Source organism: Accipiter gentilis, chromosome 18, assembly GCF_929443795.1.
Source record: "Accipiter gentilis chromosome 18, bAccGen1.1, whole genome shotgun sequence".
In the NCBI taxonomy this organism is placed as follows: Eukaryota; Metazoa; Chordata; class Aves; order Accipitriformes; family Accipitridae; genus Astur; species Astur gentilis.
Window position 1 is genome coordinate 8,141,882 of NC_064897.1, and position 27,996 is coordinate 8,169,877.

Genomic DNA, 27,996 nt, shown 5'->3' on the forward strand with positions numbered 1-27,996 from the left:
TCACATGCAGAAGACATTATAATCAGCCAGGGCCTGCTCCTCTGCAACAGGACAGGAGACAGCTAAGTTATCCTTGCACAGAGCCAAGTGCAAACACCCAGACAGCCCTGGCACCCCACGGTTCCACACTGACCTGGATGGTAGTAGTCATAGACCCTGACATGGCCTGGCTTCAGGTTGGTCACCCCAATCTCCTGCTCCAGATGCAGGACATATGTCTCAGACTTATGGCTCAGCTGGGGAAGAGGAGCAAATGACAGGTCAGTGATGAGCTGTTCTTTTTATTCCTCACCTAAATTTGATCCGACTGATAGGCAATAACAACTCTGTGGAGTCATAGGCAGGACTTCAAGATGAATCTTGAATATCCTGCTCTGCTAGCCCAGTCCTGGATTCTCTACACAACTCTGCCACTGCCCTCCATTCCTGCAGCTTCTCTAGTAGCACACGCGTACCTTGTCCAAGTAGAAGGCAACACCTCCTTGTGTTTTCTCAGTTCTTTTCACAGAGTGCCAATGCTGCAGCTAGGACAGGAGAGGAGAGGAAGCAATTTAGTTGGGTCTTTTGAAAAGCAGGTGTGAGGCATCCCAACAAGGTTTATCTAAGCTTGAGCGGGCAGGTTCTCATTCACTCACTTCCAAAATTATTTTGGGCTCTTACCCCTTCAGGCTGATGTCCCTCTGCAGGGCCACTCAGCTCCTGCAAAACTCAAGGACAGGAACCTAGGCTACTTAGCTGTCAAGGATACGCTGAGCAAATCGGGCCAGAAGGATCACCATCCTCAAGGCACTAAGAGAGAGCCAACAGCATGTGTTCATGTTTCTTGTGGGGCAGATGGTGAGATTGCTCCAGAGGGAGACAGGCAACACCTTCCTATGCAACCTCCCCCTCTCCTTGGGCATGGATGGTCCCACTGACACCACACCACCATCCCGATTCCAGGCTTCTTACAGACATCCTGGATTCTGGAGCCAGGACGAATCCAGACAGTAGGGACACCTCCACGATCACCATGTTGGAAGTGGATCTCTTCCCAGTGTACCTGGGGGAGAAAATCAAAAAGAGAGTCTCTCCCAGCTTCCCCTTCCCTCCAACACCATACCCTGCGTGCAGGACCCTGAGCCAGGGAGCCCAGCCAGGACCAGGGCAAAGGCAGTCACTGCTCCCTCTCACAGAGGGCAGATGATGGCTACACTGCTCTGAGCATCCCCAGTCCGAGGTGACTATTTGCAGTTCTTTCCCTAGCATGAACCAAAGCCCTTGGAAACACTTCCCCACCCCCAGAGACACTCGTATCTTTCCTTCTCCATCTTCCATCTGGAACTTCTGCTGAAACTGCCTGGTGCCTCCATTGAAGAAGCACCCCTCAGCTCTCCGGCCATGCCTGACTTTCCTTCCCAAGTGGGGCAATGTCTTTAGAGTCACCTGACATGGACATAGACAGTAACAGAGTGTGTATCATCCTTGGTGCAATTGACTGGCTCGGTTTTCACTCTCAAGGCAAAGGATGTGGAGACCTGTGGGGAGGGTGTGTTGTACCTCAGCACCATCTGCAAGGAGAGACAAAGAGGCAAAATAAGACATGGATAATTGGTTCAATATCATCTATCATACCTTTTTTTCCATTGACTACTCTAATCCTCACGATATGGACTGCAGGCAGTGACTGGAAAAACCACATGCAGTGAGCACACTCATCCCAGCACCCAGGACACAGGTCACTCAAATTGGAAACCTGCCATGATCCTTCCAGCTGGGGCTCCTTCTCCTCACCCTTCCCCTTGAGACTGTGCAAGTCAGGCACACAGCAGTGGGACCACTATACAACATTTCCATCTTCCATTACTCTGAGAGCCATGGAAGCATCACTGTCCTCACATTTGGACACATTCTGTCTCTGAGTCCCCTCCAGCACACAGATTTACTGCATTGGAAACAGGCTGGGATTAAAGCACAGTTAATGCACATTTCCTTGCATAGAGCTGCAACAGAGAGTTTTGGTTTTGATGGGATCATGAGCAGAGGGTTGTCACAGCAGGGTCCGTGGCAACGTACCCGGGTAAAGACACAACAGCTGCCGTGGGCCTGCACTGAGAACTTGCCCGGGACTTCTGTCAGTGCCGCCTCCTGCACCAACAGCCGGTTCTGGTAGGAGACTTGGAATTTCCTCCCAAAGCCTCTCTGGGACCTCACCCTCACTTCTGCAAAGCCTTTCGTGCTGTATGTCAGTGCTGCATACTTAGCCAAGGCCTGCAAGGCGACTACTGTGTCCTGAAAAGGAAGAAACAATTTACATTTGCAGCTCCAAGACCCAAAGACACTCGAACTCACCGTCCTGAGGACCTCTGTATACGAGGACTCCTCTCCTCAAAGCATTTGCATATATTGTGCAGGGGTTCTTCCTCAAGCAACACCCCCTTTCCCGGCCACGAGTTAGTTACCTGTGTTGAGGCAAACCCTCCATAGGCATTCTGCTGCCTGGTGAGCCAGGCCGTGATGCCAGAGGCTGTGGTGAGATCCGACCCTGTGACATTTGGCTTGGAGAGCAGGGCCAGGAGGACGTAGGCTGTCAGCTCCACATCCACAGACAGTGGCTGTGACCAAGGGCTGGTGCTGGGTCTGGGCTTGGATGAGGTCTGACTCCAGTGGATCTGCCCACCTGGGAAAGGAAGGGAGTAGATGACATTGAGGGATGTCAGGAAAGAAATCTTGAGGCCTAGGAGGCACAGTGGCTTGTGTCTGCAAAGACCCTTGGCTGGGTCATCACATCACTGGGTGAACTGCAATCCCATGTATTTTGCAACACCCAACACTCTGTATTACACACCAAGCTGATACACAAAAAATAATATGCCAATAATCTGCATACACATTACATCCCAGATGTCCAACTTCTCCACCGTCCTGTTTGCCAGGTCCTCTAGCTACCTGATACTAGCTAGCTACCCACGAGCCAGTCCTGGGGGTCAGGGACTAACAAGAAGCGGGGCAGCTTGCCGGCTTGCTTCCCCCTCTGGCGCTCTGCAGTCCTGCATAAGAAAGCCCACTTCTCTCAGAGCCGAACCTCCACTTGGGGCACCAGAAAAGGGAGAGAGATTTGAAGGAAATCAGCACCCACACCACAGTAGTGCCAGCACGTACCTTGCGTTCATAGGCTGGCTGTCTAAAAACTCTCTTTGGTGAAGGACCTAGAGGTTAAGGCTATGGTCCTTCCAGGTTGCATGTAACCAAGGGCTCAGAAAGGTCGCTCGTCCCTTCTCTAACGTTCACCTGGCACTGAGGTTCCCATACCTGCTCTGATTGCCTTTCGATCAAGCTTATCAAGTAGTTCTTGCGTGCGTTGAGAGTCCTTAGCCAGGGCGAAGGTGTAGGCCAGCAGGGCCTGGGTGTAAGTGCTGGCAGCTTTGGGAAGGGAAGGAGCGATGCAGCCCAGAGCCTTGCGCACCACTGTACTCTGCAGAGAGGAGTTACATGGGTGTTGGTCACAGACAAACACAGGAGGCAGGCAAACACTGAGACACAAGCAGAAGGATGCATTAGCATATGCCGGTACAGAAAACACCCCATACAGTCACCCAGGTGTCTCTGTGCTCGAGCCTGCACTCTTCTATCACTGCAGCACCAGTAAGAAGTGTCTCCAGCCCTTACTGCAAAGTGCTTGACAGACCCCCTCCTGAGCTGGTCAGCAGTGCTCTTTCAATGAAATGAACGCCCTCACTGCTGGAACACCACAACGACATCTTACTTTCCAAGTCTGAACGCAACAAGAGCAAAACCACACAATTGCAAATGCTTGTGCACAGCCTGCTGACCAAGATTACTGTGTTCAGTTCACCTCTGTGGTGCCTTACAAGGTCACTGGCATTTCCAGTTTCCCCTGAAACAGCAGTACTGCTGTTGGTAGGAGGCAGCAAACCCACTGGTCTCAGCAGCATTGTATTCCAGCATTCAGCTATGCTATTCCAAACACAAGCCAAAGGCTTGCAGTGGTTGCCTGTCCCATCTGTGCATCTACAGCACTTTGTGATTTCCCCTCTTCCAGTGGCCTCTTGATTAAGTACAGTAAGGATCACACAAGGGCTACATTTAAGATTTATTCTGACATGTGACATGCTCCTCACCTCTTTCCCTTCTAGGAAAGAGAAAAGGTAATGCCCGTGTCATCTTTGTGCTCTCTAGACAGTGGAATACTAGTGCTGGATGCAGTCAGCAAATCTCAGAAATGCTCCTAGTATCTACTCATGGAGTACGAAAAGGTCCCAGGATCCAACTGCTGCTTTTTGGTTGCTTGTCTCTTGCTAAAGCCCAGCAGAAGCACTAAGCTAAGCTTCCATAATTTCGGTAAGTCCTACTTTTCTCTTTGCTGCTCTTAAATGTAATAACTGCAAGCACCACAGTAACCTTTCTATTCTGTAATTGAATAGAGCTAAGTAGGAATTACAGCAAGTTCATTAATTTGTTCAGAGGCTCCTTTATTATTATTCCTTTCCCTTCTTAAATCTCTCACTCTCCCAGACAGTTAAAATGGAGGTAACAGCACAAGTGCTTGTACAACTACCAAACTTCAAGTGAAAACACTTGACATACCACCTGAGAAGTGCGGACGGTTATCATACATTTTAATACTTTGTCTAGGAACAGTGTGACATATTATAATCCATCTGGCTCTGGTGTCTTCTGGTGAAACTAACACAAGAACTGAGGGTGCCACCGTACTGGAAGTGTTTTCACACTTAGTCTGCTCCTCTCGGTGTTGACAATAGCAGTCCTAAGTGCATACTGTACAGAAGCATTTAGCCTCCGTGGGAGCAGTCATGCACAGGCTAAGAAACCGCTCCTCTACAACACGCCATTTGTTTCTCCAGTCAATATAAACAATCTGGTTTGTTCCAAGAGGTCAAATTCCAACACAGAGTGGGGGTAGAGAGCTGTTTGCCTCGATTGTTTTGTCATGCAAACCATGCTTTAATGTTGGTTCATTCAGGACAGTGTAAAACATCCCTAACCTTTTTCCTGCATTTTAACCCCTAACAACTTTAATGAGACTTTTAGATATGCTTGTAAGGGTAAGTAGGATCTGTTCTGAACATCTTCAGTGCATTAGCCCTTGTAGGACATCCTCAAACCGCTTCTCAGAATTTTGACCCCTAGTGAGTGTGTATTCTTTGTAAAAGCATTTATAACCCACTCAAGGACACTCTTTTCCTGGGTGCTATGGCAAGCGTTGTTTCCCACTTCATCTACCCCCAGACCTACTCAGCAAATTCCTTCATTGGAGCTAGGATAACTCTTTGAGACTTGTATTTTTACCTATTCATTGTTACTTCTGAGTGTCTTTCTTCATCATGACCATTTGATCTAAAACCGATGGGTTAGGCATGTATGTTCAATTGAATAACCGTCTGGTTGCTTTCACGTCAACAAATCTGCTGCTGTAACAAAGCATTCCTCACTCCATGGACAATCTTCTGAGCTAACAATATTGTTGCCATCTTCTCCAGAGCATGAGAAATTCCATAAGGTCTCCTACCTCGTGGTAGCCTAGATTTTTTATAACCACTCTCAGAGCACTAAGTAACCCTCTGTGGAACAGTGCCTTCCACTAGCCCATCATGCAAATTGCTTTGAAGTCCTGTTTGTCTCCCTTTCAGGATTTTACTCATGGATTTAGAGCACAGTCTGGTTTCTTCTCAGTAACTCTTTGCTTTCCTTCCCAAATGACAAAACTGGTTCTTAGGACTGACAACAAATGCTTCATTTATTTTCTACCAGGATGAAGGGCCTTGTCCTTTTGTTTCATGCTGCTGCAGAGCACAGTATGTGTCAAATATGTGTCATTCAGTTTCATGAAAAGCCTTCTCCAAAAAAACTCAGCCAAAACTTGACAGTTCATAGAATTACCAAATGATAGAATAATTCAGACTGGGAGGGACCTCAGAAGGTCTCTAATCCAACCTCCTCTTCAAAGCAGGGTTAGCTATGAGATCAGACCAGGTTGCTCAGGGTTTTATCCAGTCAGGTCTTGAAAATGTCCACGGTGGAGACAACTAAACCTCACTGGGCAACCTGTTCCAACACTTAATTGTCTTTATGGTGAAAAAAGGTGACCTGAAGGACATCTGTTGCCAGAAAGAAGGTTAATTTTCATGTGTCTCCCTTTTTTTCCTAAGCCCATTGCTTTCAGCTGCAATGAAAAGCACTGCTCTTTCACTTCCTTTTCTTATTTCCAGAGAACTTTGCTTCTCAAAGTCTATAGCAATCACATTTCTCCATCAAGTTGATTATATTTTTTTTACTTGTCAGTACCACAGGGTCCTGTAATTAGTTATGATCCTTAGCACTTCCAATAGTTCCCTCTTATTGTTATTACTTAGGTGTGCATTTCCAACTGCCTTACAGCGCTCCTTTCCCAGATTTCCATGTTTTGTGAAGCTAAAACATATTAAAAATGTCATTATGTCTACTTACTCGACTGTAGGAACAGCTACACCCACCTCTTCTCTCTAACAACTCACCATCAGCTCTCAGGTGTGTAGGGGTAGCAAGGGGACGGGAGGATGAAAAAGGGGGAGCAGGAATGAAAAGCCAAGCCTGGGAGATGGGCATAGTATCTCACCACAAACTCCAATGGCTCCCAGTAGTCTAACCTCACCTTCTTCCCTGCCAGCAATGTCCTCCTCAAGGGATAGTTGAGGCTTTTTCTTGAGAAGTGATAAGTTCTTCCTCCCCCACCCTATTACTTTGTCCACAAGCCTGTCCAAGATGCTCTGTTGCCTGCCTCAGTGACACCACTAAGTTCTTCAGGATTCAGATCTTAAGGCAAGAGCATGGCAAAGAATCCCAATATTTACCTCTGGTGTCTCTCCTGCCTCTAAGTATGCAGCAGTGATGTAGGCAGCCAAGGGGACTTCTCCATCCACACCTCCCTACAAAAAGCATAAACATCCAAAAAGCTGGGAAAGTTAATGCACAAAGACCTGAAGCTTTTCAGCAAAGGTCCCACCTATTCCTGGCTTGCTCCCACACAAGAAAGCAGAACAACACAGGGAAGTGAACTAAACAATTACCAGTACACTTGGCAAGAACTGCTTTGAGTTGTCCTTCAAGGTGCTCTGGCTCTTACCTTCATGGCGGTGTGGAAAAGTTGGCCCACATTTCTGAAGCAACCATTGGGAAGCTGGTGGAACTCCAGCCAGGTGAGAGCAGCTTGGATGGTCCTGTTGTCCAGGAAAATGTATGGCTTGGCTTGGACAAAGCATTTAACCACAAATGCAGTCAGCCTGCAGTTGGGGAGAGAACAGAAAAAGAGGCATGAGGAAGGAAAGACAGAAGCAGAAAGAGATGGAGTGAATGAGAGAGGGAAGAATGAGTGGAAAGGAAGGGTCTAAGCAGAAGTTGAGGAAAAAGAAAAAAAGTGGGATCTTGAAACTGGTGGGTCTCTCCTCACCTATTCTTGTGCTATTCCTAATTTGCTGGTCCAAGGACAGTTCATCCCAAGGAGAGTTGCATACCCCTGGGGTACCCTAGCCCACAAAGCGTCTAGAACACTTTGGGTCCAACAGGACAGAAAGGATTCGATGCTGGAAGCAGAAAGCTGCCCACCTCCAGGCTGTCAGAGAGCAGGTAGACAGCAGGGAGAGAGCCCAGGGCTTACCAAGTATTACCATACTCATCCTTGGTACCAAATTCACTGTAGGAACCATCAGGGTGCTGATACTGCAGCTGTATCTGGTACCCTGGGAAGCGGGATAGGACATTACTGCTCAAAACAGTATTTGCAATGAAATCACTGTGAAGGGAATGGGGTGGTTGAGCGCTCCAGGTGGAAAGGGAATAGTCACCCAGAACTACTAGGGGGTTGGACACAGGGGAAGGCAGAGGAGCAAGGTGGGTCTGCTGCACTTGCCGTTGCGCAGGAATCCTGTTGCCCTCTCCTTGATCTCAGGGGTCAGCTGCCTCGTCTTCTCCAGGTACTGCAGCACATAGACAATGGGGGCAAACAGCACCATGTTCTGCTCCCCACAGCCGTGGGGCATCTGCACCAGGTGGTCCAGGTTCTGCAGTGCCACGCCCATAAGGTCACCTGGAACAGAGCATAGGCACCCTGACCACCTCCTGGGCAGGAGGCTTGGGGAATCACCTCCTCCCACCCGTGATCCATTCCCAGCAGTGCACTAGGCAAGAGAGCCCCAGCAGAGCAGTGGGGGGGGCACCTCTGCCCAGCCAGCTTATCAGTTCCACTGTGGCCTCCATATGGACTCTACACACTCCCATCCTGGCGAGGGAAGCCTGTAAACAGAACATTCTCTCCCCCGCTGAGTGTTTTAGGTTATCGGGAATCAGGAAACACAGCCACAGGCATGGGAAGAAGGTGGCAGCGGAGCCTTGGAAACCTCAGAAAGGGTGTGGGGGGTTCTGGGTTTGAGCTTTCCTACAGCTAAACTCAAGAGACATGGGATTTGGAAAGGTACTGAATTCCTTACCGGTGACCGAGATGGTGGCTCTGACTGAACCTTCAACCACATTTAGAGGCAACATCAGGGACACAGACTCCTGTGCTGGATTCCCTGACAACAGTGGGGTAAGATGTGTGGGGAGGACAAAGAGAAAGAGATTCTGATGAAAACAGCCTTTAAAGTCCCCAAAAACTGTTCAAGACTGTTCCGTGCTAGCACTCCATTTTTCTGTCACAGAGGTTGCAGATCACGTCAAAAACCCTGTCCCATTCCACCCTCAACTTCCTCCATCAACCTCATTGTGACTGCACTATCCTAACAGCCTTCCTTCTACAGAGGTTGGGAGGATTTTCTCCTGGAAACCCTCGTGGTCAAAGCCACTTGCCTTTCTCTACATAAGTTGCTCCATCTCATTTCAGATTTCAGTTGCAGGCATGTCTTCTCAATGCACCTCGTGCTCTCAAAAATCTGCTAATGGCCATGTCATACATCACAAAATTCAAGACAGGAACAGCAATCCTAAATCATGTCCTTCAGCCTCACCCTGTTCAGTAGTCTGGTTTTATGACCAGAGGTGAAAAAGGCCTCAAGCTGTCACACTAGTGTCAGGGATGTTGATGCTAAAAGATTGGACCTCCCCACATCCTTACCCAAGGGAACCTCTAGCTGGCACCACAATTAGAATATGCTTCTGTAGCTTGGTCTTGTTGACAGAGAAAATATTTCAACAAGTAGAAAAGACCCAGAAGGTAGTTAGGCAGGAAGGGGGGGATGAAAGAAGAAAACGATCTCTCTACCTTTTTTGGGACACAGGATGGAGCTGTGAGCCTTTTCTACCAACACTCCCTCTGGCTGTTGGAGCACATGAAAGTAGCATTGTAATGAGCACACAGGAGAGAAACAGGATTACAAGTGGATTAGAAAGCGGTACAGACAAAATCCTGGTTCAGGCTGGAGAGTCAGCTGGAGTAACACCACTATCACAAAAATGTAAATTATTGTCAATCATTTTCATTTCAGATAAGAAAACAGCACATATTTTCAGAATTTCATAACTTCTGAATGTCTGTGAAACTGATACTGTAAGATTCAGGACAGAACTCGGGAGTGAGGAGATAAAAGAGTGTACATATTTCAAGTGGAGGCTACCCCTCTACCTCTCACATCCATCAGCCCTCATGGTTGGGCCCAGCTCAGGCTCTGAGATTCTAGTTACACACCTTGAATAGCAAGTGGTAACTTGCTATTTTAACCCACACAAAATCTGGGAATTGCACAACACCCACTTTTAGGTCTAGGTAACAGAACAGCTTGTCTGACCCGGACTAGAAGGAGTTTGATGATCGTGTCTTTCTGTCCTTGGTTTGGGACAAACGGTATTTCTTCGCCACAGCGCTCTTCAGTGGCCACAGCCTCTGTGCTGAGGGTGATGTTCAAGAGCCCTGAAAATAACACACATTTAGGTGCATAAAACATCTTCTGAGGAAGCACTTCCCATTAATACACAAGAAGTCACCTGTTGACAACAAAAAATTGGATCAGAGCCCTAAACGGTTCTGTACCTCCTGGCACAGCCTTGCAAGTTATCATGACCTTAGGATGAGTACAAACAAATACTCTCCGGTTAACAGGACAAATAACTCCTCATTCCACGTCAGCTCTTACAAAACATCCCCACCTTGGTCCCATCCCTTCCAATCCCACCTCCCCGTTCTTCTCACCCAGTTGCTCAGCTGTGACACTCCACTGAAAGCTCTTAGCTTCTCCAGCACATAAGCAGCTGCTGTAGACACAGCCTTTGCATGGCTTCAGCTGGAAGTGTGCAAACTCCTCCAGGGTCACTTGGATCTGAAGGGGCAGCAGGGATGGCAGGTGGTAACAAGATAAAGATCACAGGCCATAGATTTTGGCCATCTCCTACCCCCCCCCCCCCCCGATACCCTGCTTTTATTGCAGAGCCTATCAGGGGTCACCTACCTTCATGCATCGCTGCAGGTAGTTGAAGACTGTGGCTTTCAAGATGAAGGTCTCACCCTGGATCACAGAAGATGGCAGTGTGAGCTCCACAAGAAAAGGCTTGAAAACAAGCAGACTGGAGGTTGGAGCAAGTCCAAAGCCATGATGTCCTGTGCAGAACATCCCTGCTTTCCATTCTGTGATGGTGTCAGGCACAGTGACAGTGATGGTCTTGTTCCCACTGGGGCTGAGGAGAAGCAGACAGCAGCAGAAGCATTTAACTGAATCTTGCTGCACGCCACACCAGATGACCTGGTCTGCGCCCTTCTTCTCCAGTGCACCCCATCCCCTAACCTCAGACTAACACCTAACCTCTGCTGAACTCGTAGACCTTGTAGAGTTACAAGTAGGTCCTTGTAGAATTAGGGACCACTGCCTCGGATGTTTACATCAATAGAACATTTCTGACAATAGGTTACATGGCTGCAAGATGCCATCAATCACACCGAGTGCTTTTCTCAGACAGTGCTTGCCCTTTGCACATCTAAAAATAGTTTACAGATGTCAGCAGTTTTATTCTTCCTGGCCTAGGGACGGAGAACCAGACACCAGAAGAGCAACAGGACTGGCTCAGCATTAGTAGAACTTAACAGAAGAGACAGATCCAGCCATTCACCTTCCTGTGAGACATTGACAGCTTAAATCCCAACATGAGACAGGGCAGAGACTTGCCTTGTGCCCACATCACAACTTCTGAGAGCAGCAGACTGTTCTGTGGCTGCTACCACAGCAGACATAAAAACAGTCCTAGCTAAAGTTAATGATATTATTTGACTCCAATAACTGGAGACATTCACTTTTTCCAGGCACATACAGGAAGGCAACACATGCAACAGAGAGACCTTTGGCTGCTCAGATCAGGCTGGTGGACAAATCACATAGGAGATATCTGCTGGTGGGGGGTGAAGAGATGGATGTAGCTGGAAGGACAGTGGAGGTGGGAGAGGGCAGATGTGGGGACATCTGGCCTGAGCAGACTCCAGTCTCCAGACAAGAAATTCTTAAAAGTCAGAGATTGAAAATCTCCAAAATTTCCCCTCAGCAGAGCCTGGCTCCTCACTGAGCCTTTCTCACAAGTCACAACTCCCAGTCTTGTGAAGGACTTCTGTGGAGATCAGATTCCCCTGCATCCCAGGATACATCCTGCGAGCACAGTTTGGGAAATGCCGGCCCACAGGGCTACCACAAGCAGAGCGTGGGCAGTAAACCAAGCTGGTTTGCTGGACAATACCTCTATATGATCATCTAGCAGAGGAAAATGCATTAATGCAGACATCAGCTCCAATGAGAGAAACAGCCTGACTGGTATGAGCCCCATGACGTATGTCCTTAGGCATCTGCCTCAGCCCCTCAGGATCTAAACTCGGTTGTATCTGCTGCCACTCCTGGTCACACTAAGCCACCCAGACTAGAACCTCACTGCTCAGTTTACTCACCCCACAGAATACAAATCCCATATCCATGTTTTAGGGAAATGCTTGTGTACTTTCTCTTCAGCTGAAGAAAGAGGTGAAAACATAGTGGGCTGATAGGTAGATGTTGACAGATGCTCTGCTGGAAATAACAAAGACCCAGTCATCACAGGGTCCTCAGGCCCTGGTTTAGAGAGCTGAGGAGCTCCAGCCCAGCTCAGGCTGCAGGTCATCCAGTAAGCTCTTGGGAAACACAGCACTGGAACAAAAGGTGCCATCCCGTATTTTAAAATCTCTTGCCTCATTTGAAATGACAGAGGTGCTTTGGGCCTTACTCGCATTTGTAGGCACCATGGGAAGGACAACCGTTCCCTCACCTCAGAGATAAGACCTGGGTTCCAGACAGCTCACTAACATTTCACAGGTAGCCTCATTTCAGGCAGCCTCACACTAGCACAACAGCAGGTTCAGGGCCAGGGAACGCTGTTTCTCCATTTGCAATTACAGCAAGTGCTGCCTCTTAGCTCAAACCCAGGACTGTTTTCATCTGAAAGACTAAGCATCCCATGTAAGAAGAAACAGTTGGCAAATGCTTACTGTTATATGCTTTATGGGGCTGGGCAAACATGAACAGGGGCCTGGAAGTAAACACTCCTGTTTCCTGCAGCATAGTTGTCAATGGAGTGGTTGGACAGACTCTGGGTCTCCTGATATTGGTGTTGGACATAATTTTCAACCCCATTTCCTGTAGAAAAAAAAGAACTGATGCACAAGAAGCTTGTCCTCCCCTCTCTGTCCTCTACCCTGTGCCTTCTTGTCCCCTCATGCAGTGGTGAGTTGGCTGTCCTCTGGCTTGGCAAAGTATTCTCTTGCTTCATTTTAAGCAAGAGAATACTTTTTATCATCTCTTGCTGATCTTCATTCAGATCCTCAGCAATGGGCAAACAAGGTCTTCTGAGCAAATTCATCTGGCCTAAGTCAGCCAAATTTATACTTTTTCAAACACTTGGTCACTTAGGTACTATGCCTTCTCAGCCTGCAGAGTGCAATTGCTCATGCTATGGAAATTAAACAAACTATGTGAAATCAAATTCAAGTAACCAATAATCGTTGGCTTCCTGAATCACACAACCAAAGTGCAGGAACCACATGTCCTGGGTTTGGGTGGGATAGAGTTAATTTTCTTTCTAGTAGCTGGTACAGTGTTATGGTTTGGATTTAGTATGAGAATAGTGTTGATGACACACTGATGTTTTCAGTTGTTGTCAAGTAGTGTTTATACTAAGTCAAGGATTTTTCAGTTTCTGATGCCCAGCCAGCAAGAAGGCTGGAGGGGCACAAGAAGTTGGGAGGGGACCCAGCCAGGGCAGCTGATCCCAACTGGCCAAGGGGCTATTCCATACCATGGGACGTCATGCCCAGCATATAAACTGGGGGGAGTTGGCCGGGGGTGGGCGGATCGCTGCTCGGGAACTAACTGGGCATCGGTCAGTGAGTGGTGAGCAATTGCATTGTGCATCACTTGTTTTGTATATTCCAATCCTTTTATTATTATGATTGTCATTTTATTATCATTATTATTTTCTTCCTTTCTGTTCTATTAAACTGTGTTTATCTCAACCCACAAGTTTTACTTCCCACTCCCCCGCCCCCCCAATTCTCTCCCCCATCCACTGGGGGCAGCGGGGATGTGAGCAAGTGGCTGCTGGGGTTAAACCATGACACCACACAACAATTTCTTCTTGGTCAACGTTTCAAATCGCTTATTCAAATAACAAGTGAGTTACAAGGGCCTAAACTGGACCTGCTCCCTTTACTGTCTGTAACGACATCCCTAAGATACTGGTAAGTCAGGAGGCCACACTTCCCTCAGTTCATGAGTTATCCCAACCCACCAAATCAACCATTCTTACCCTGAATGCTGTAAACACATCAGGCTCATCAGAATTTGGGAACCTGCAAGAATTATCATCTTCAGACACTTGGCGAGGATACCCGGAGTTATAAACAGATGGGAACAGCCCATAGATCTGAGAAAGCAAGAAAAAGCAAAAAAAAAAAAAAAAATCAGCATGAAAAAAACCCCTGGCATTCCTTTCCTGTCATACATCCAAGGCCTGTTTGAATCGCTCCTGGCTACTGTGCATGAACACATGCCAGAAAGCCCAGGCTCACTGTCATTCTTCCCTGGCTCTCCTCTCACAGAGCCAGCACAACCCACTGAATTGAACATGAGACACAACAACAGACGCCGATTGACCACTGGCGCACTGAGTGATGTTCAACTTCTTTCTTAACGCATGCCCCCTAGTCCTTACCCATGCCACATTGAGAGTGCTGCTGACCCCTCTGGGCAGTGCTTTGAGTTCCTTGGGAGATAAGCTCTGCACAGATGCAACAGCCTGTCTCCCTCCCTCCATCCCGCTTCACATCACTACAAGGGAAGGGAAGAAGTGGGAGCAGGCTCACTCACAAAGGAGCTGCTGAGCTCTTTTCCTGGCTTCAGCAAAAGGATGCTCTGATCCACAGCCCAGACAGCACACGTGGACCCAGGAGCTGCCAGCAGGTTGAGACCAACCTCTGAATCGGGAAGAGTCTCCGACGTCGAGAAGCCCAGCTCCACCTGGATGGGAAGATTGCAGGCAATACCTGAGTGACATTGCTGCTCCTGGACACCCTACCACCTCCTGAGCAGGGAAGGGACCTACGTGAAGAGAGTTTCCAAGGACTTGCCTTGGATGGAAACCCGAGGAATCTCCCAAAGACCCCCCGAAGGTATTTTAAAAAACAGCCCGTTGAGGTTGTAACAGGAAAGATGTCAGAGGGGGAACCATCAGTGTGCACAGCTCACAGTACTGGAGACATTCCTGTGTCAGAACACAGCCCGCTCTTTACCCAGCAAACCAGCCAGCCATGATCACACACCTCACACAGCTGTCTTTCTGCTCCTTTTGGAGCCCCAGATCAAAAATAAGCCTAGTCCTTATCTCTAGGCTCTTTGCAGGGTTGGTCTCAAGTTTCCTGAAGCACCTCTTGTCCTCGCCTGAATCTGACTGTCCGTGGGAGATAAACAGCCGTGGAGCAGGGGTAATGCCGGCCCTCAGAAGTTCATCTTTGGAGTGCAAGACACAACCAAGAAAGCAGGATTCCCATGGATGTCACTGACCACAAGCACTCAGCCCCTTCTAGACAGCCAGTAAAAATCCCCTTCTTCCATCAGCTGCTTTCAGCTGTCTTCCCAACACCACATACTAACAAGTCTAAGTGTCTGCTGCAGCAGCAGAGCAGCCTTGAGCTCTCCTGGGAATCACACTAATAACCTGTGCTGGGCTGCGATCCTACTGGGTTGCAGTTGCTGTGCCAGCCTATGGAGATAGACACAGTAATTCTCTGCCTTTCCCAAACACTGCAGCAGCCCCCACAATGCTCAGCACATACTTGCTCCATATATCATAGCACACTTCTCCATTCACGTACTGCAGTTCGCATGACGGCATCCCACACAGTATCAGCCACACACAGCTACGCATATTATGTGTTCCTCAGTCTCTTCTTTCATTGCAGCAGACAGATACACGCCCACACATTTAGTCATGGCCTCAGACACAAATCCTACCTTATTTCTGAAACACATGGAGACACTGAAGATGGCAGAATCAGCGATGATTTTTCCATTAGGGAAGATAACATAAACAACAAGTCTTGGAGCTGGGGCATAGATCGAGCTGAAGGTAAGAGGGATGGAGAAGAAGCCTTTCAGCACTGGATGGAGGAGAGAGGAAAGAAGAGAAAGTAGGTTTGGTAGTGAAAATGGACTCTGATCAGCTTTTGCCATTCTGCATGTGCCTGTTTAATTCCTTTCCTCAAGTCTTTTAGGACCAAGGAGATTTCTGGAGACCACTGAACAATCAGCACATCTCTGGATCTGGTAGTCACGACCAGCAAAAGACTCTTCCAGGTTCTGTTCATTGCCTCAAGGAGATGAAACAGCTCTTTGGAGTTCAAGCTTAGCTCCACCAAGAGCAAGAGTCTCAGATATCTCTCAAAGCCTCCTGTCACCAAACATCTCCCATCCCATCACCAACAAAGAGATGACCTTTGTCCCAAAGCACTTATAATTTAAGTTTTTAAAAAAAAGAGCTGGAGAAGTAGACAACAGTGAGTCAACGCCCATTAAAATGACAAGCTGTGGCATCCTAACTACTCAGATTATTTGTAGACACAACTGCAAATTAAAGCAGGAGAGTTTGATAGAGGGTAAGGCTATAGTTTCATGCCACTTGCAAGGGCAGCAAAAGGAGACTTTGAAAATGAAGACAACAGAGGATGACCCTATGGGCTGGGAAATGCAGAGTACTGTTATCTTGGTAACAAGCAGGAAGGTAAAGGGAGCATGAAAGCTGGAAAGGCATACTGGTCTGATGCAACAGAAAAGTGGCGAGCCAGCTCTACATTGCAAAGAGGCTTATGCCACATTTCCAAATAAGATGGGATGCCACAGACCACCGAGTGCTTGCTAGACACAAAACAGGGGAGTGCACTTACTTCTTGGCAGCCCAACCCAAACAGTCTTCTGACCTGCGTGGACTATCCCTCTTTTCCCTGTGACCTAGGGAAGAATACAGAAAGGGAAGGGAATGCCAGTCACATAGTCTTTGAGATCACTACACAGATCAAAGCAACCCTGAAATTGGAGATTAAATGGGGGCTGGGGGAGGGATATGAGCTTTACTCACTCTCAGGTAGTAGGGAGAGCTCAAGGGAGACACATAAGACCAAGAGCTGCCCTGCACTGAGCCCAAAAGAAAAGTGCTGCCTTTCTTGCAATTACTGCAGCCCCAGTATCGAAACCAGGATCCAGCCCCATGATGGCTGGATGAGCTACCTGTCCTGGGCTGAGCCAAATCTATCAAATACCAGGCCTGACTCTGTAGGAGACGCTGATCTTGTGCCTTCAGCCATCACCCACTAAAACTTCCCCAGAAACTCACAAAATAGGAGAAAATTACGCGCTTGGGCCCATGTTCCAGGTCCTCCTGATAAATTCTGAAGTCCACCTGGACAGCTTGCTTTTTACCACAGGGCATTGTTTCTGGCACACGGACAATAGAGAGAAAACTCCTGCTGGTGCTGTAGAATGGACGTATGAAGTAAGAGGCTCGCTGGTAACTCAAATCAATTGTCCCAGGCTCTCTACCCAAATCTTGATGCAGTACACTTGCCTGGTGAGACAAAAAAAAAAAACCCTCAAAGTGTTAATTTCTCTAGTTATGCAAGTCAACTGCAAATCACCCTAGCTGTGGCTTGGTGAGAAGCTCAGATCAGGTCTGAGCAACACCATAGCACAGGGTTCTGTGTGGAGAGTTCATGAGGAAAGCAACTGGGATCCAGAGAATAAGGTCTCAGAGGGAGCCAAGATCCAGAACATGCTGAGGTGTTTCAGGTTTGAATTACTGTCCTTCACGAATGAGGGCGATGTCTGCAGGGCAGTAAATAGCTCTGACATGCATGCATACCCCTGCCAAGAAGACAGACCCTTCCTCACCTCCAGGGAGGCCGAGGTGCTGTTCCAAGTAGTTGTGTTCAGGCTAAACGAAGCTGTCCCAGAGGCCCCAGTGATGTACTTTTGCTTAAATTGCCGTTCACCGCAACGTACTACAAGGAGGACTTTTTTGTGCTTCAGTGCCTTGCCTTGGTAGTTGACGACTTTAATCTGAGAATATCGTGGTAAGCAAGAAAAGAGCAGAAGAGTCTAATCAACGGACAGAATCTCCTGCTTCTCCAAGTAAGGAGCAGCATTTCCAAAGACAGCAAGGTCACTCTTTCAGTCACTAACAATATTATCAACACTGCTACTAGTCACCTCCTATTATCATTTGCACCACTGTGTTCATTCACCCCCATGCTCTCTAACCCTTCACAGCAGAAGGTCTCCTGGCTGCTGAAATTCCAAATGTTTGGGTTTGCACCCCACATATGGATCCCCATAGCTCCTGCTACTCAAGTGTTTTTTGGCAAATGGCATTCTTGGGTGTTATTCTCACTTTTGACAATTCGAGTTTTGTCTCTGGGATGCATTCATGCCCTCCCAAGCCCCTGGCTGGAGGTGAGGTCGGAAAAGACACTAGGTTAGAGTCGCTGTGAAGGCACTGCTCACGCTCTCCCCTCCAAAGGACCGTAACTGGGAATTACCTTCCCCCTGTACATCTCTCCAGTGTGGTAGTAAGAATTCACATCATCAAACAAGGCCATCCCGCCAATCTTGGAGATGAGTAATTTGTGGGAAGCATTGACCTGTATCTCTGAATGAAAGCAGGGAGACAGAAACGTAAGGGAGGGAGCAAGGAAGCCAAGCACGCCTCAGCAACTTCCCTGCAGAGTGACCCTCTGGTAATACTGGCGCACACGTTCAGCTGCATTTCATACCAGGGAGATGATCTGCCCAGGGCTCTAGGTATCTAGTCTTCCTCCCACTTACTTCCAGCCCTTAGACAGGTCCCTCAGCTTCACCATCTGAGACAGCAGGCGCTCAGAGTGAGTGTGTCATGCCATCAGAACCGCTGGCTCTGTCTCTACCTGTGAGGTTAGATGGCAGGCCCCAACGGGCTCAGAAAGCTCAGAGCCCTTGCTAGCCTGAAGGTCTCCAGTGTTGTTGGTAAGATTCGTGCATCTTCACATGCCTCTTCCCAGCCACCAGAGATGTTTCCAGAGTTACCTGTGCCATCCTCCACCAGCGAGGCCTCTGCAACTATGCTGTCCTGATAGTACCGAAAGTCTCGACTGAAGGAGGACAGACTCACATTTGTGAAGAAGCAACCCGTCTCATCTGTCTGAAAGTACAGAGGGAGGAAACAAGGTCTGAGCAAGGCACTTACGTTAGAAGTTACCCAAATGGCACAGAAACAGCAGTGCAAAATCCCTGCTCTCATGGAGCTTGCCTTTTGACATAGCAGTCCAGAACGTGGAGCAGGCATGTGACACACACCCAGTCATAGTCACAGTTACTAAGAGGCAGCACCCGTGGACCACTGGCCAAGGAGCCAGATCCATGGGGTAACATCACTATTATTTCAGCTAAAGCCTTCAGCAGCCTTGCCTTACCCCTGGAGCTGAGCACAAATGTCTCCGAACACAGCTCAGCTCCTGCTAATCATCTCACCTGGTTGTTGAATTCCTGGCAGAGGTCAGGTTTGGAAGCACTGGGCAGGAACGGGGCTATCTTCTGACAAAGGCTCACATGAACCATCCCCTGGACACCTTTCCCATAGGTGTATCTGTTTTGGGGGAGCAGGGAAAAGAAGAGACAGTCACACACAGTGAGAGAACACAGGGCTTGCTTTGCATCGCCCCAGAGACCACTTATTCACGGGTATTCACAATATAGCACAAGAGTGGCAGCCACACAGCAGGCCCAGGAGCCCTGACCCAGTAAGCAGGGTCAGGCTGGGGCACTGCAGTGATGGGAGATGGAGGGCCCTGTGATATAATTAGTGCCAAACTAATCTATTCTGGGAAATCAGAGTGTTGTAGGTGCTGACTCAGCACAGAGCTCTGCACTTTACATCAGCCTCACCGGCAATAACCCCACGGTATGCTGAAGGCACGCACCGTCTTATGAGCAGAAGCATGGACAATTAAGAAAATGCCTTTCATTAAGAAAGCACCTTTACATGAGACTGTCAACCCTAGCGCTATCCTTGGACTGTACCTGGGGAGATTCCTTTTTGCCTCTCTCTAGTTTCCTCTAGAGCATAACCTGGAAAAGCTTCCTTTCATTTCCCATGAGTTTGTTCTGCAGGGAGATGAACACCAAACATCTGCCATGTTCTGCCCCACGAATGGCTGCTTGTCAAGGGATAGGTTGTTCCCCCAGGTTTTGTGTGTAGACACTTGTGGAGTGTTTTTAGATAAAGGGCATTAGAGTACTAGAAGAATAGCTATAGGAATTTTTTGTGTTGCATCAGGGTGCAAACAACTGCCATGGAAGATTCTGGCCTCCTGTAACTGAAGGGTAAATAAATTTCCCTGGAGCTCCTCATGATTACCTAGCCCCCTTGTGCTCATCAGGCCAGAAACTAACACAGGGCCATGACTCCAAGCAAAATCCTCACCTGCCACATACCCGGAGCAAGAAGGTTTTATCTAGCACATAAATCTGATTTGGCACCTCAAAGATCACTTCAAATTTTGGCAGCACTGGAAGGAAAAAACAGAGAACTGTAGGAAACACTGGCCAGGGACAGCCTTTCCAGCGAATCAACATCAAGATAGACTATGGTGGAATAAGTGCCAGGAAACGGTGAAGGAAGGTGGTAAGAAGGGGAAAGAGATTTCCATTGTTGCTTTAACAGATTTGTGTGTAGTCCCTGTGTTGATTGCTCCTTCCCATACTAAAACCCAAATGTGTCCACGTCCCTGCACTTCTGACAGCTATTTGCACTGAGAGAAGACTAGACTCCCAATGCAGTTAATTAGGGGATGAAAGAGAAGTAGGATGGCACTGGACTTCATGCTCTCTGGAAAAGCCCATCCTAAATGACCTTTTTTTGTCTGATGCAGAGACCTGCAGGAATCAGGTCTCGCCGTCAAAGGTCTGGAGCTATGCACAACATAACTCCCACACACCGACCCAAGGTCCCAAAGTGGTCTCTCTCCTGAGCCTCAGCTCAGATCCTTTTCTGTGACAGATGCTATTACTTTTCCAAGGATCCCAGGATGGTTATCATGGAAAAAACACCCCGCTTCCTGGATCAAGAGTGCAAGGTCCTCTCTGCAACTCAGACATATCCCCCACATGCTCATACCATACTCCTCAACGGAGAAGCTGCCGTACGCTTTTGCATTGGTTACGTTGATGACGTATGTCCCCAGCAGAGGCTCATCACTTAGCTGGAAAGACAGATCTGCAATGCCGTCTTGGGGGACCACATTCAGCCACTGCTCTATCCGGTTGTTCTTGGGGTCCTACACCCACAAGAAAGGAGAAACAGTTGTTCCAGCATCAAACTGATCCACACCCCATAGAAATCGAGCTTCAGGATTTCAGTGCTGCAGACTACCAGGTTCTACAGCTAAAGAATGAGGTTTGGTATAGGCTAGTTAAGAAATTTTGAAGACAATATAATGCTGAGATTCTGCTCCCAGCATCTGAGTCTCCTTCTATCCTTCTCTAAATTCTGATCTCAAGCAAAGATCCTTCACAGTTCTAACCATTTTTGTAAAGGTCTAAGTTGATCTGTCTATATTCCTCCAAGTCTAGAACAACTCAGTTTTCTACTTAAGTAACTGGGAGCATAACCTCAAGTGCATAAAAAAACAGAAGCTATAGGGAGTACGTTAGTTTAAGAAATCTTGAAGTTCTACCATTCCACTCACAGGTCTGTAAAATCTACCAGGAAATGAATATGAATAACCCAGTGAAATGGCTGCCATCAACATTACTGTGACACTACATTTCAGCATCACTCACCTGAAGAAACAGGGAAATCTGGAGAGGAAAAAAAAGTAAAAACATTAGAAGACAGAAACGCATACCAGCAACACACACAAGGTACTTCAGATGCAGAGCCTTCTCTGAAGGATGCGCAACTAGTGACTTGGAAATTTAGAGCACTGACAACAACATAAAGCAAAACAAACATCACCAAAAGGAGAACTACCAGGTGGGTCCATTAAAGTAAGGTCTTGGAGAAAGGGAAAGGAAAAGCCAGTCTGGAGGTCACACAGCACTTGCTAATGACTTTGTGGCAGAGCCCTCCATCAGGAAAACTCACTAGCCAAACAGACCTAGCTCTGGCTCAGCTGTAGTCTTACGGGGGTTACAGAGGTATAGGATCACATAGTTTGGAAGGAACCTCTGGAGGTCGTCTAGTCCAACACCCTGCTGAAGCATGTCTTCTTAGAGCAGATTGCTCATAGCCTTCTCCAGCTGAGTTTTAAATATCTCTGAGGATTAAAATGCCTTCTCTGGGTACGTTTCGGTATCTGATCATTGTTGCAATGAAAAAGTTTTTCCTAATGTCTAATCAGAATTTCCCACGTTCCAACTTGTAGGAGCCAGATTAAGAGCACTCCTCCCCACCACACCCCCAGGAGAACCTGACTTGCAAACTACTCACTCCCCGTACAACACCATCGCATCAGGAATCAGTATGTCCCATGCTTGTGCTCGCACAACCATTTTACCAAGATGAACAAGAGACATGTACACCTCTGCCATCTTCCTGAGTTACCCGCTCCTACTTGAGTTACTATTCTTCTCTGGACACTCACCAAGCCTAGCCCAGGGACAAACGTGGAAAAATTGGAGCTTTGGCAGATGAGCAGGGTAGAAAGGAAGCAGGATCCATGCATGGAACAAGGCAGCCTTTCCCGCAGCCCCCCAGGGATGGCTTACCGAATCGTTGAGTGCTATGAATTCCTCATCCAGAGTCACGATGCGAAATTTCACTGAAGGCAAGAAATCAGGGAATATTCTTATCAGATCTCAGTCCCTCCCTACAGACCCCTGCTCTATCTGTTTCCCCAGCTGCTGTCTCCATTTTATACACATTTGTGATAACAACTGACACAGACATTCCCATGTGTAAGATGCCGTGGACAATGACCTACTGCCTCCTGCAACTTCACACTCACCACAAGCTGGACATTACAGCCACTGAAAACATCACATCAACAAAAGACGTTGTCTCAAAGCCTTCTGCTAGGGCTGGCCATGAATTTCAGGCAATTGCAGGCTTTCCATATGGTGTTACCAGCAGAAAGCCTAGGCCCCACAGTTGCTCCCATTTGCAGTTCTCACCCGTCTGCCCTGGTTGATAGATGAGCTTGTCTGTCTGGATGAAGGTGCCACTGCTGGCCTTGCGGATCAGGACCTTTTTCTTCTCCTCAGTACTGACCCCTTTGCCTGTGATGATCAGTTTGACAGTGGCAATCTCCTCTGTGCCATCAGCTGGAGGTGCAACCTATACAGACAGAGAGAGGAGAGCACGCAGCCCCTAGGTAATCTTCTGGGGACCCTGAGCAGAAATTGAAAGTAAAGTGGAAGAACCAACCAGTTCCCCTCCACCTGTCCCAGGACATGCCCTCCAATATCTGGATCCAGATCCCATCCAGATCTCACTCAGTCCCACATGACAGCGGGAGGCCCTGCATGTCACGGAATTTGTCCTTTTTCCCGCTGGTTAAGGAATTTTGCCTCTGGTGACAAAGCAGGTGCCTGACAGCTGAGTGTCCAGACTCGATCAGGAAGATGGGCAGATGCTGCAGAAACTGCAGCAGGTCATTCAAAATCACCATCTCCCCAGGCTTTAGCTGTGGAGCTGCACAAGTCCTTCAGAGACGAGCTAAAGCTGCTTCATCTGGTCTGGGATGGAAGAGAAGGACCCAGGTGGGGGGTTCTTATGTATCCAGAAGTGCGGTAGATTTTAACAAATGTAACTTCAATTTTAAAATTAGATTCAGAAGGGGAATTCAGTGTGGGCCAACAGATACTGTGCTGGGCTACACATCCCTAGGCACCACCCACTTCACTTCCTAGCAGGCTCACTCCAAGGCAAAGCAGACCCTGTGCACGTAATCCCTGCTTAGGGAGTAACACAAGGGATTTACGGTTCCTGAAGCGAAAATCAGCGATGGCATTTACTTAGGGTGGCTCACCCAGAACTTAGTGCACATGAAAGTCTTCTCCTTCTGGATGGTTTCTTGCACTAAGAGATCACGTCCTGCAGCACGCTCCAGGACCAGATTCACTTGAAGCTTTGCTTCATAACAGGTGATATGGAGGCAGGCAACTTGGGTGGATGGGTAGCGGAGATCGGCAGGTATGACCACCAGGTAATGTCTGGGGCAGGGGAAAGAAGACAGAGGTGGCATCAGGCTGAAGGCTCAGAAATGCAAAAGAGCTTCCTTGCAGCAGCCCACTACTGCAGAATTCCTCAGCAATGTGCTATGGCTGTAGTCAATGTTCAAAAGCAACAGTGAAACCAGAAGAGTGATTGCTTCACTGATAACTTGACAAATAGCTTCTGCTTGAGTAGCTTAAGTACAGCCCTAAAATCTTTTTCAAACTCCTTACACCAGTCATCTCCTGAACTCCCCAAAACCATCCCTTGCAGTCTTCAGAAGTGGCCTCATAACTTTGCAGTCTAGACACCAATGATTTGATCTGGCACGGCAACCAGAGAAGCAAACATCCCTGGGCCTAAGGTCTGTCTTGGAAACCCCCCAAAAAGGTGGCTTGTATTTTTAACTCACAAAAGTCAGTCTAATGCATGGGAGGCAAGGTAAACGACTCAGCTACCCTTTGGGGTGATCTGATAGAGCAGGAAGCAGGAGAGCTGACGGCATGGAATGTGGTCCATCTACCTAGACCGATGCGTTCATGAAAGAGACTGAAACAGAAGTTCAGCATCACTCACAGTTGGTGAGAAGCAGCTGCAATGTGGAACAGCAGGCTCAGGAGGACAGCTATCCTCATCCTGGGGTCTCTTGCTGCCCAGTCTCCAATGGCCGTCTTCCTCTGAAATCACTGAGCCTGTTTTTAGGGGGCAATTTCTTTCTAGCACAGCCTAAATGAAGTGGTGGGATGAAGGGAGGAGCCAGCCTCTCCCCACCTCTTCCCCTCTCCAGACATTATACTCAGGCAGCAGTAGCGATGGGGGTACTGTGCCAAGTACCCCTTAGCCAATAGCAGGCGCGCTGGCTGCCGTCCACCAGTTCAGAACATCCCCTCCTGCAAGGCTGCCATGGAGACATCTGACCAAATGGACTTTTCATGGAAGAAAAAAAAAAAAAAAAAAAACCAACCAGAGAGAACTTTGCTGACCAGTGACCCAGGCCAGGTCCTGATCACTTGTCACTTGCGTCCCTTTGTTTCAGCTGGAGATGGATTGCTGCTGCGCAGCCAGCAGCAGGAGCTCACCCCAGCACGCAGCAGGCAGTGCTGTCACTCAGGACAGAGGCTCAATAGCTCTGGATCAGATTATGTGGATGTGGAGCTCCTTAGGCCATTTGGCCTGAGAATAGGAGCAAATCCTTGCATGGGCACAGGGAAGCACTGCAGAAACACTACCACCAGCCAGCAACCAGTAATGAGCTAATGACTTTGCCTTCTCCTTCCCTGCATATAATGAGGGAAATGGAAATATATACTGGCCATCAGAAGTCTCCAACAGCTCCCAGAAACACCCTTTTGCAAGGAAGAGGCCTCGGGAACCGGTTCCTGTTCCGCATTGCTCACGTTTGGACCCGAAAGGTCTAGGATATAGGGATACAGCCTTTTGGTTCAGTTTTAGAACTTGAGGGTCAGGTTAAAACCCACAAATTAAACACACGGGACATTTTCTAGCACTGATGACAACCTGTACAGAAGGGCAGACAATTGTGCCATTTAACCAGCCTGGCCTCTGGAAGAGCACAGGCACCAAGTAAACTGCCTGTTGTGGGCAGTACACAGCTTGCATTAACTCACAAACTACATCCGAGACTTGTGTGAGACAGCGTTAGTTAGCCGAGGCTGAAATGTGCCAGGGACTGTCCTTCTGATATAGACAGCTACGGTTCTGTGCCTGGAAATATTTCCCGTGCTTTTTAGTAGCGCTGATGCAGCCTACGCTTCCCATATCTGGGTCCCAACATAGTGTCACTCAAGCGGGCAGTTGGGATCTCTCTGTCTGGCAAAACCAGGTTCCAGGATCCCTAGAAATTTCCAGCTAACTTGGGATCCCTGTTCCCAACGCTCTCTATACTCTCCTTCCAGCTGAAGCTGGGAAGACTGATCTCCATTCTACCTCTATCACTGGGCCACTCTAGAACAAGCATGCATCGTGCTGGCTATACATTATGCACAGGAGCTGTTAGTGTTCGCATTGCCTTTGTCTCAAGTGAACATTTCACTGCTCAACTGATTGAGATAACTGGCCAAAGGCCAAATATCCCAACTGATTTCAGAAATCAGCTTTGAGTTGGTCTAAATCAGTGCTAGGCTCCTAGGTAAGGAAGACTGGACACTTTTTATTTTGATGGACACATTCTCCCCATTCTTGTCTCTTTGTGAAGGAAGGTCATGTTACTGAGAATGGCAGGCGGACTTAGAAATTTTTGTCTAAAACCTGAGATTTTCCTACAGAAAGCACCAGCCAGATCTGTCATAAATCAATAAACCATAGCCAGAGAGGTCCAGCTGCTGGCAGACTTCCGACAGGAGCTGCACCCACCGGGGCCAGCACTGGGGAGATCTCTCTGACCCTGTCCCACCGTGCTCCTCCTACCGTGTTTGCCCAGGTGCGTTCTCTGTTCCTCGCTTGGCTTCAGCAATCCTGGCTCTTAGTCACAGGAACATACATCTGAAGGATCTGCATTGAAGGCAGTGACTGACAGCTGCACAGACCTGAACAAAGTCTCTGAAGTAGAGAAAGCACAGCAAGGCTGTGTGTAGTTTCTAATCCTGCAGTTTCTTTCTCTAAAAGGACTCAGAGAAGGCCTTTGTGATAGAAGTGCTGAGCCGAGAGACACATGGGGAGTAAGGGATCTACCCCCTCTGAAAACACACTGTTCAGCTGGAGGAAAGGACATAGTGCATACTGACAACGCAAAACCATATAGATATGTGTTCTCCATAGATAACTTGAATCAAAAATGAAAAGGAAGAAGAGGAGGCTTAGTAGAGGTCACACCTATGGTCATGGAAGATGTCTTCCATGGTTCAGAATGAGGTCCAGGAACAATGGCACCTTGGAAATTGCTCCAATGGTTTAGTACCTTTGAAGAAATCAAAAAGGCAATAGTATCAATGTTCTGTGTGAGAAGAGTACTGGGGAGGCACTGATGTCTGCAGAGCACTTTGACAGGAGACTGTGCAGAGAAGAGGAAATAATCAGTTTCTTTAAAGAGTCACATCTGTTAGAGAGCCTATAGTGCAGAATAATTCATTCTTCATTCTCCTCTAGACACTCATCACCAGCTTCATACAGGCCTAGGGCCTCCTGCATTGTTTCCTTTCCAATCACAAACTTCATGCTCTTAACCACTGACATTTCCAGCTTGCCTCTTACACACACATACACACACATACACACACTCTATGACTACTGTGCAGCATCTTCAAATACAATGAGATTTGATAACCTTGTAGTGAAGTATACTTTTGTATTAAGAATATTTCACAGTCCATGTAGTGTTCATAAAAATCTGTGAGGCCGTAATGTTTCTGCAACCTGAACAGCATCCATAATGTAATGGAATCCCTGGAAACAATCTCTCTGTAAAAATCTCTCCGTAATGCCAAGGTAGACTGCTGCACCCGCTTTCTGCTGCCTTGACAGCAGAATTTGTCCACTCCACTAAAGCCAAGCAAGGAATTGAGAACACACCTGGACAAACACAGCAGAAGGAGCAGGAACTGACTGGGTCAGAAAGCTTGAAGGCAACATAGTGTAAATTGTTCTATGCCTCTCTCAATGCTTGGCTCCTACACTGACATCATTCAAAGAACTGCAGATCTTCTGAAATTTTTGCCTAGAAATCTAGCACAAGACTTTCGATTGTAGGCTTTAAAATTGTTAATTGGAATTGAGCTTTGGAGAATTACGGAACTATATCCAAGGGAATTTGGAAACCTTCACAAGAAGGCTCTCAAACCAGGGGAGAGCCATGGATACCTCTCCAAGGAAGAGGTATGAACCCTGAAACCCGCAGCTTTCCATACTTTTCACAAAAGGGCACAAATAACTAGTGCAGCTTATTTCTAGCTAACACTCCAAAAATCCACAAAAATGCCTTTTCCATTTAGTGTGGGACTGAGCATACAAAAGGAGATGAACCATGCAGCAAGTGATAGAGGCCTGCCCACAATTACTGAACACAGGCTCCAAAGTTGGAAATTAAAAGGCGTGTGGAAGAAGCATCAATGTAAAACAGATATTCAATGTTAAACACAGTTCACAATGCTGTTCCATCTGCACCTGCTATTTCGATGACACACACACACACACACGTGTCAGGTACACAGTTGTGTCATCTTTCTGGAGGCTGCATGAAGAAAGGGACAGGGAAGATTTCTTCCTCTTGAGGAAAGGTATCAGAGATTACTCCTCTTCCTCTGGCAATCTCAT

The 27,996-nt window shown here is 47.7% G+C and overlaps 1 protein-coding gene across 1 annotated transcript; it reads right to left on the reverse strand.

The window, feature by feature from the left end:
- LOC126047833 (alpha-2-macroglobulin-like protein 1) lies at positions 1–27,996 on the reverse strand. Its single transcript, XM_049822028.1, is given in 35 exon segments — positions 1–41; positions 134–236; positions 456–524; positions 952–1,042; positions 1,426–1,550; positions 2,056–2,271; positions 2,442–2,659; positions 3,292–3,454; positions 6,852–6,926; positions 7,124–7,280; positions 7,655–7,736; positions 7,907–8,083; positions 8,484–8,567; positions 9,254–9,308; positions 9,777–9,898; positions 10,178–10,304; positions 10,434–10,659; positions 11,909–12,026; positions 12,482–12,629; positions 13,798–13,914; positions 14,358–14,507; positions 15,501–15,646; positions 16,430–16,493; positions 16,876–17,106; positions 17,430–17,597; positions 18,077–18,186; positions 18,600–18,714; positions 19,044–19,158; positions 19,996–20,080; positions 20,689–20,848; positions 21,354–21,371; positions 22,281–22,333; positions 22,686–22,848; positions 23,543–23,726; positions 27,875–27,996. Coding segments are annotated over 35 exon segments (4,398 nt in total).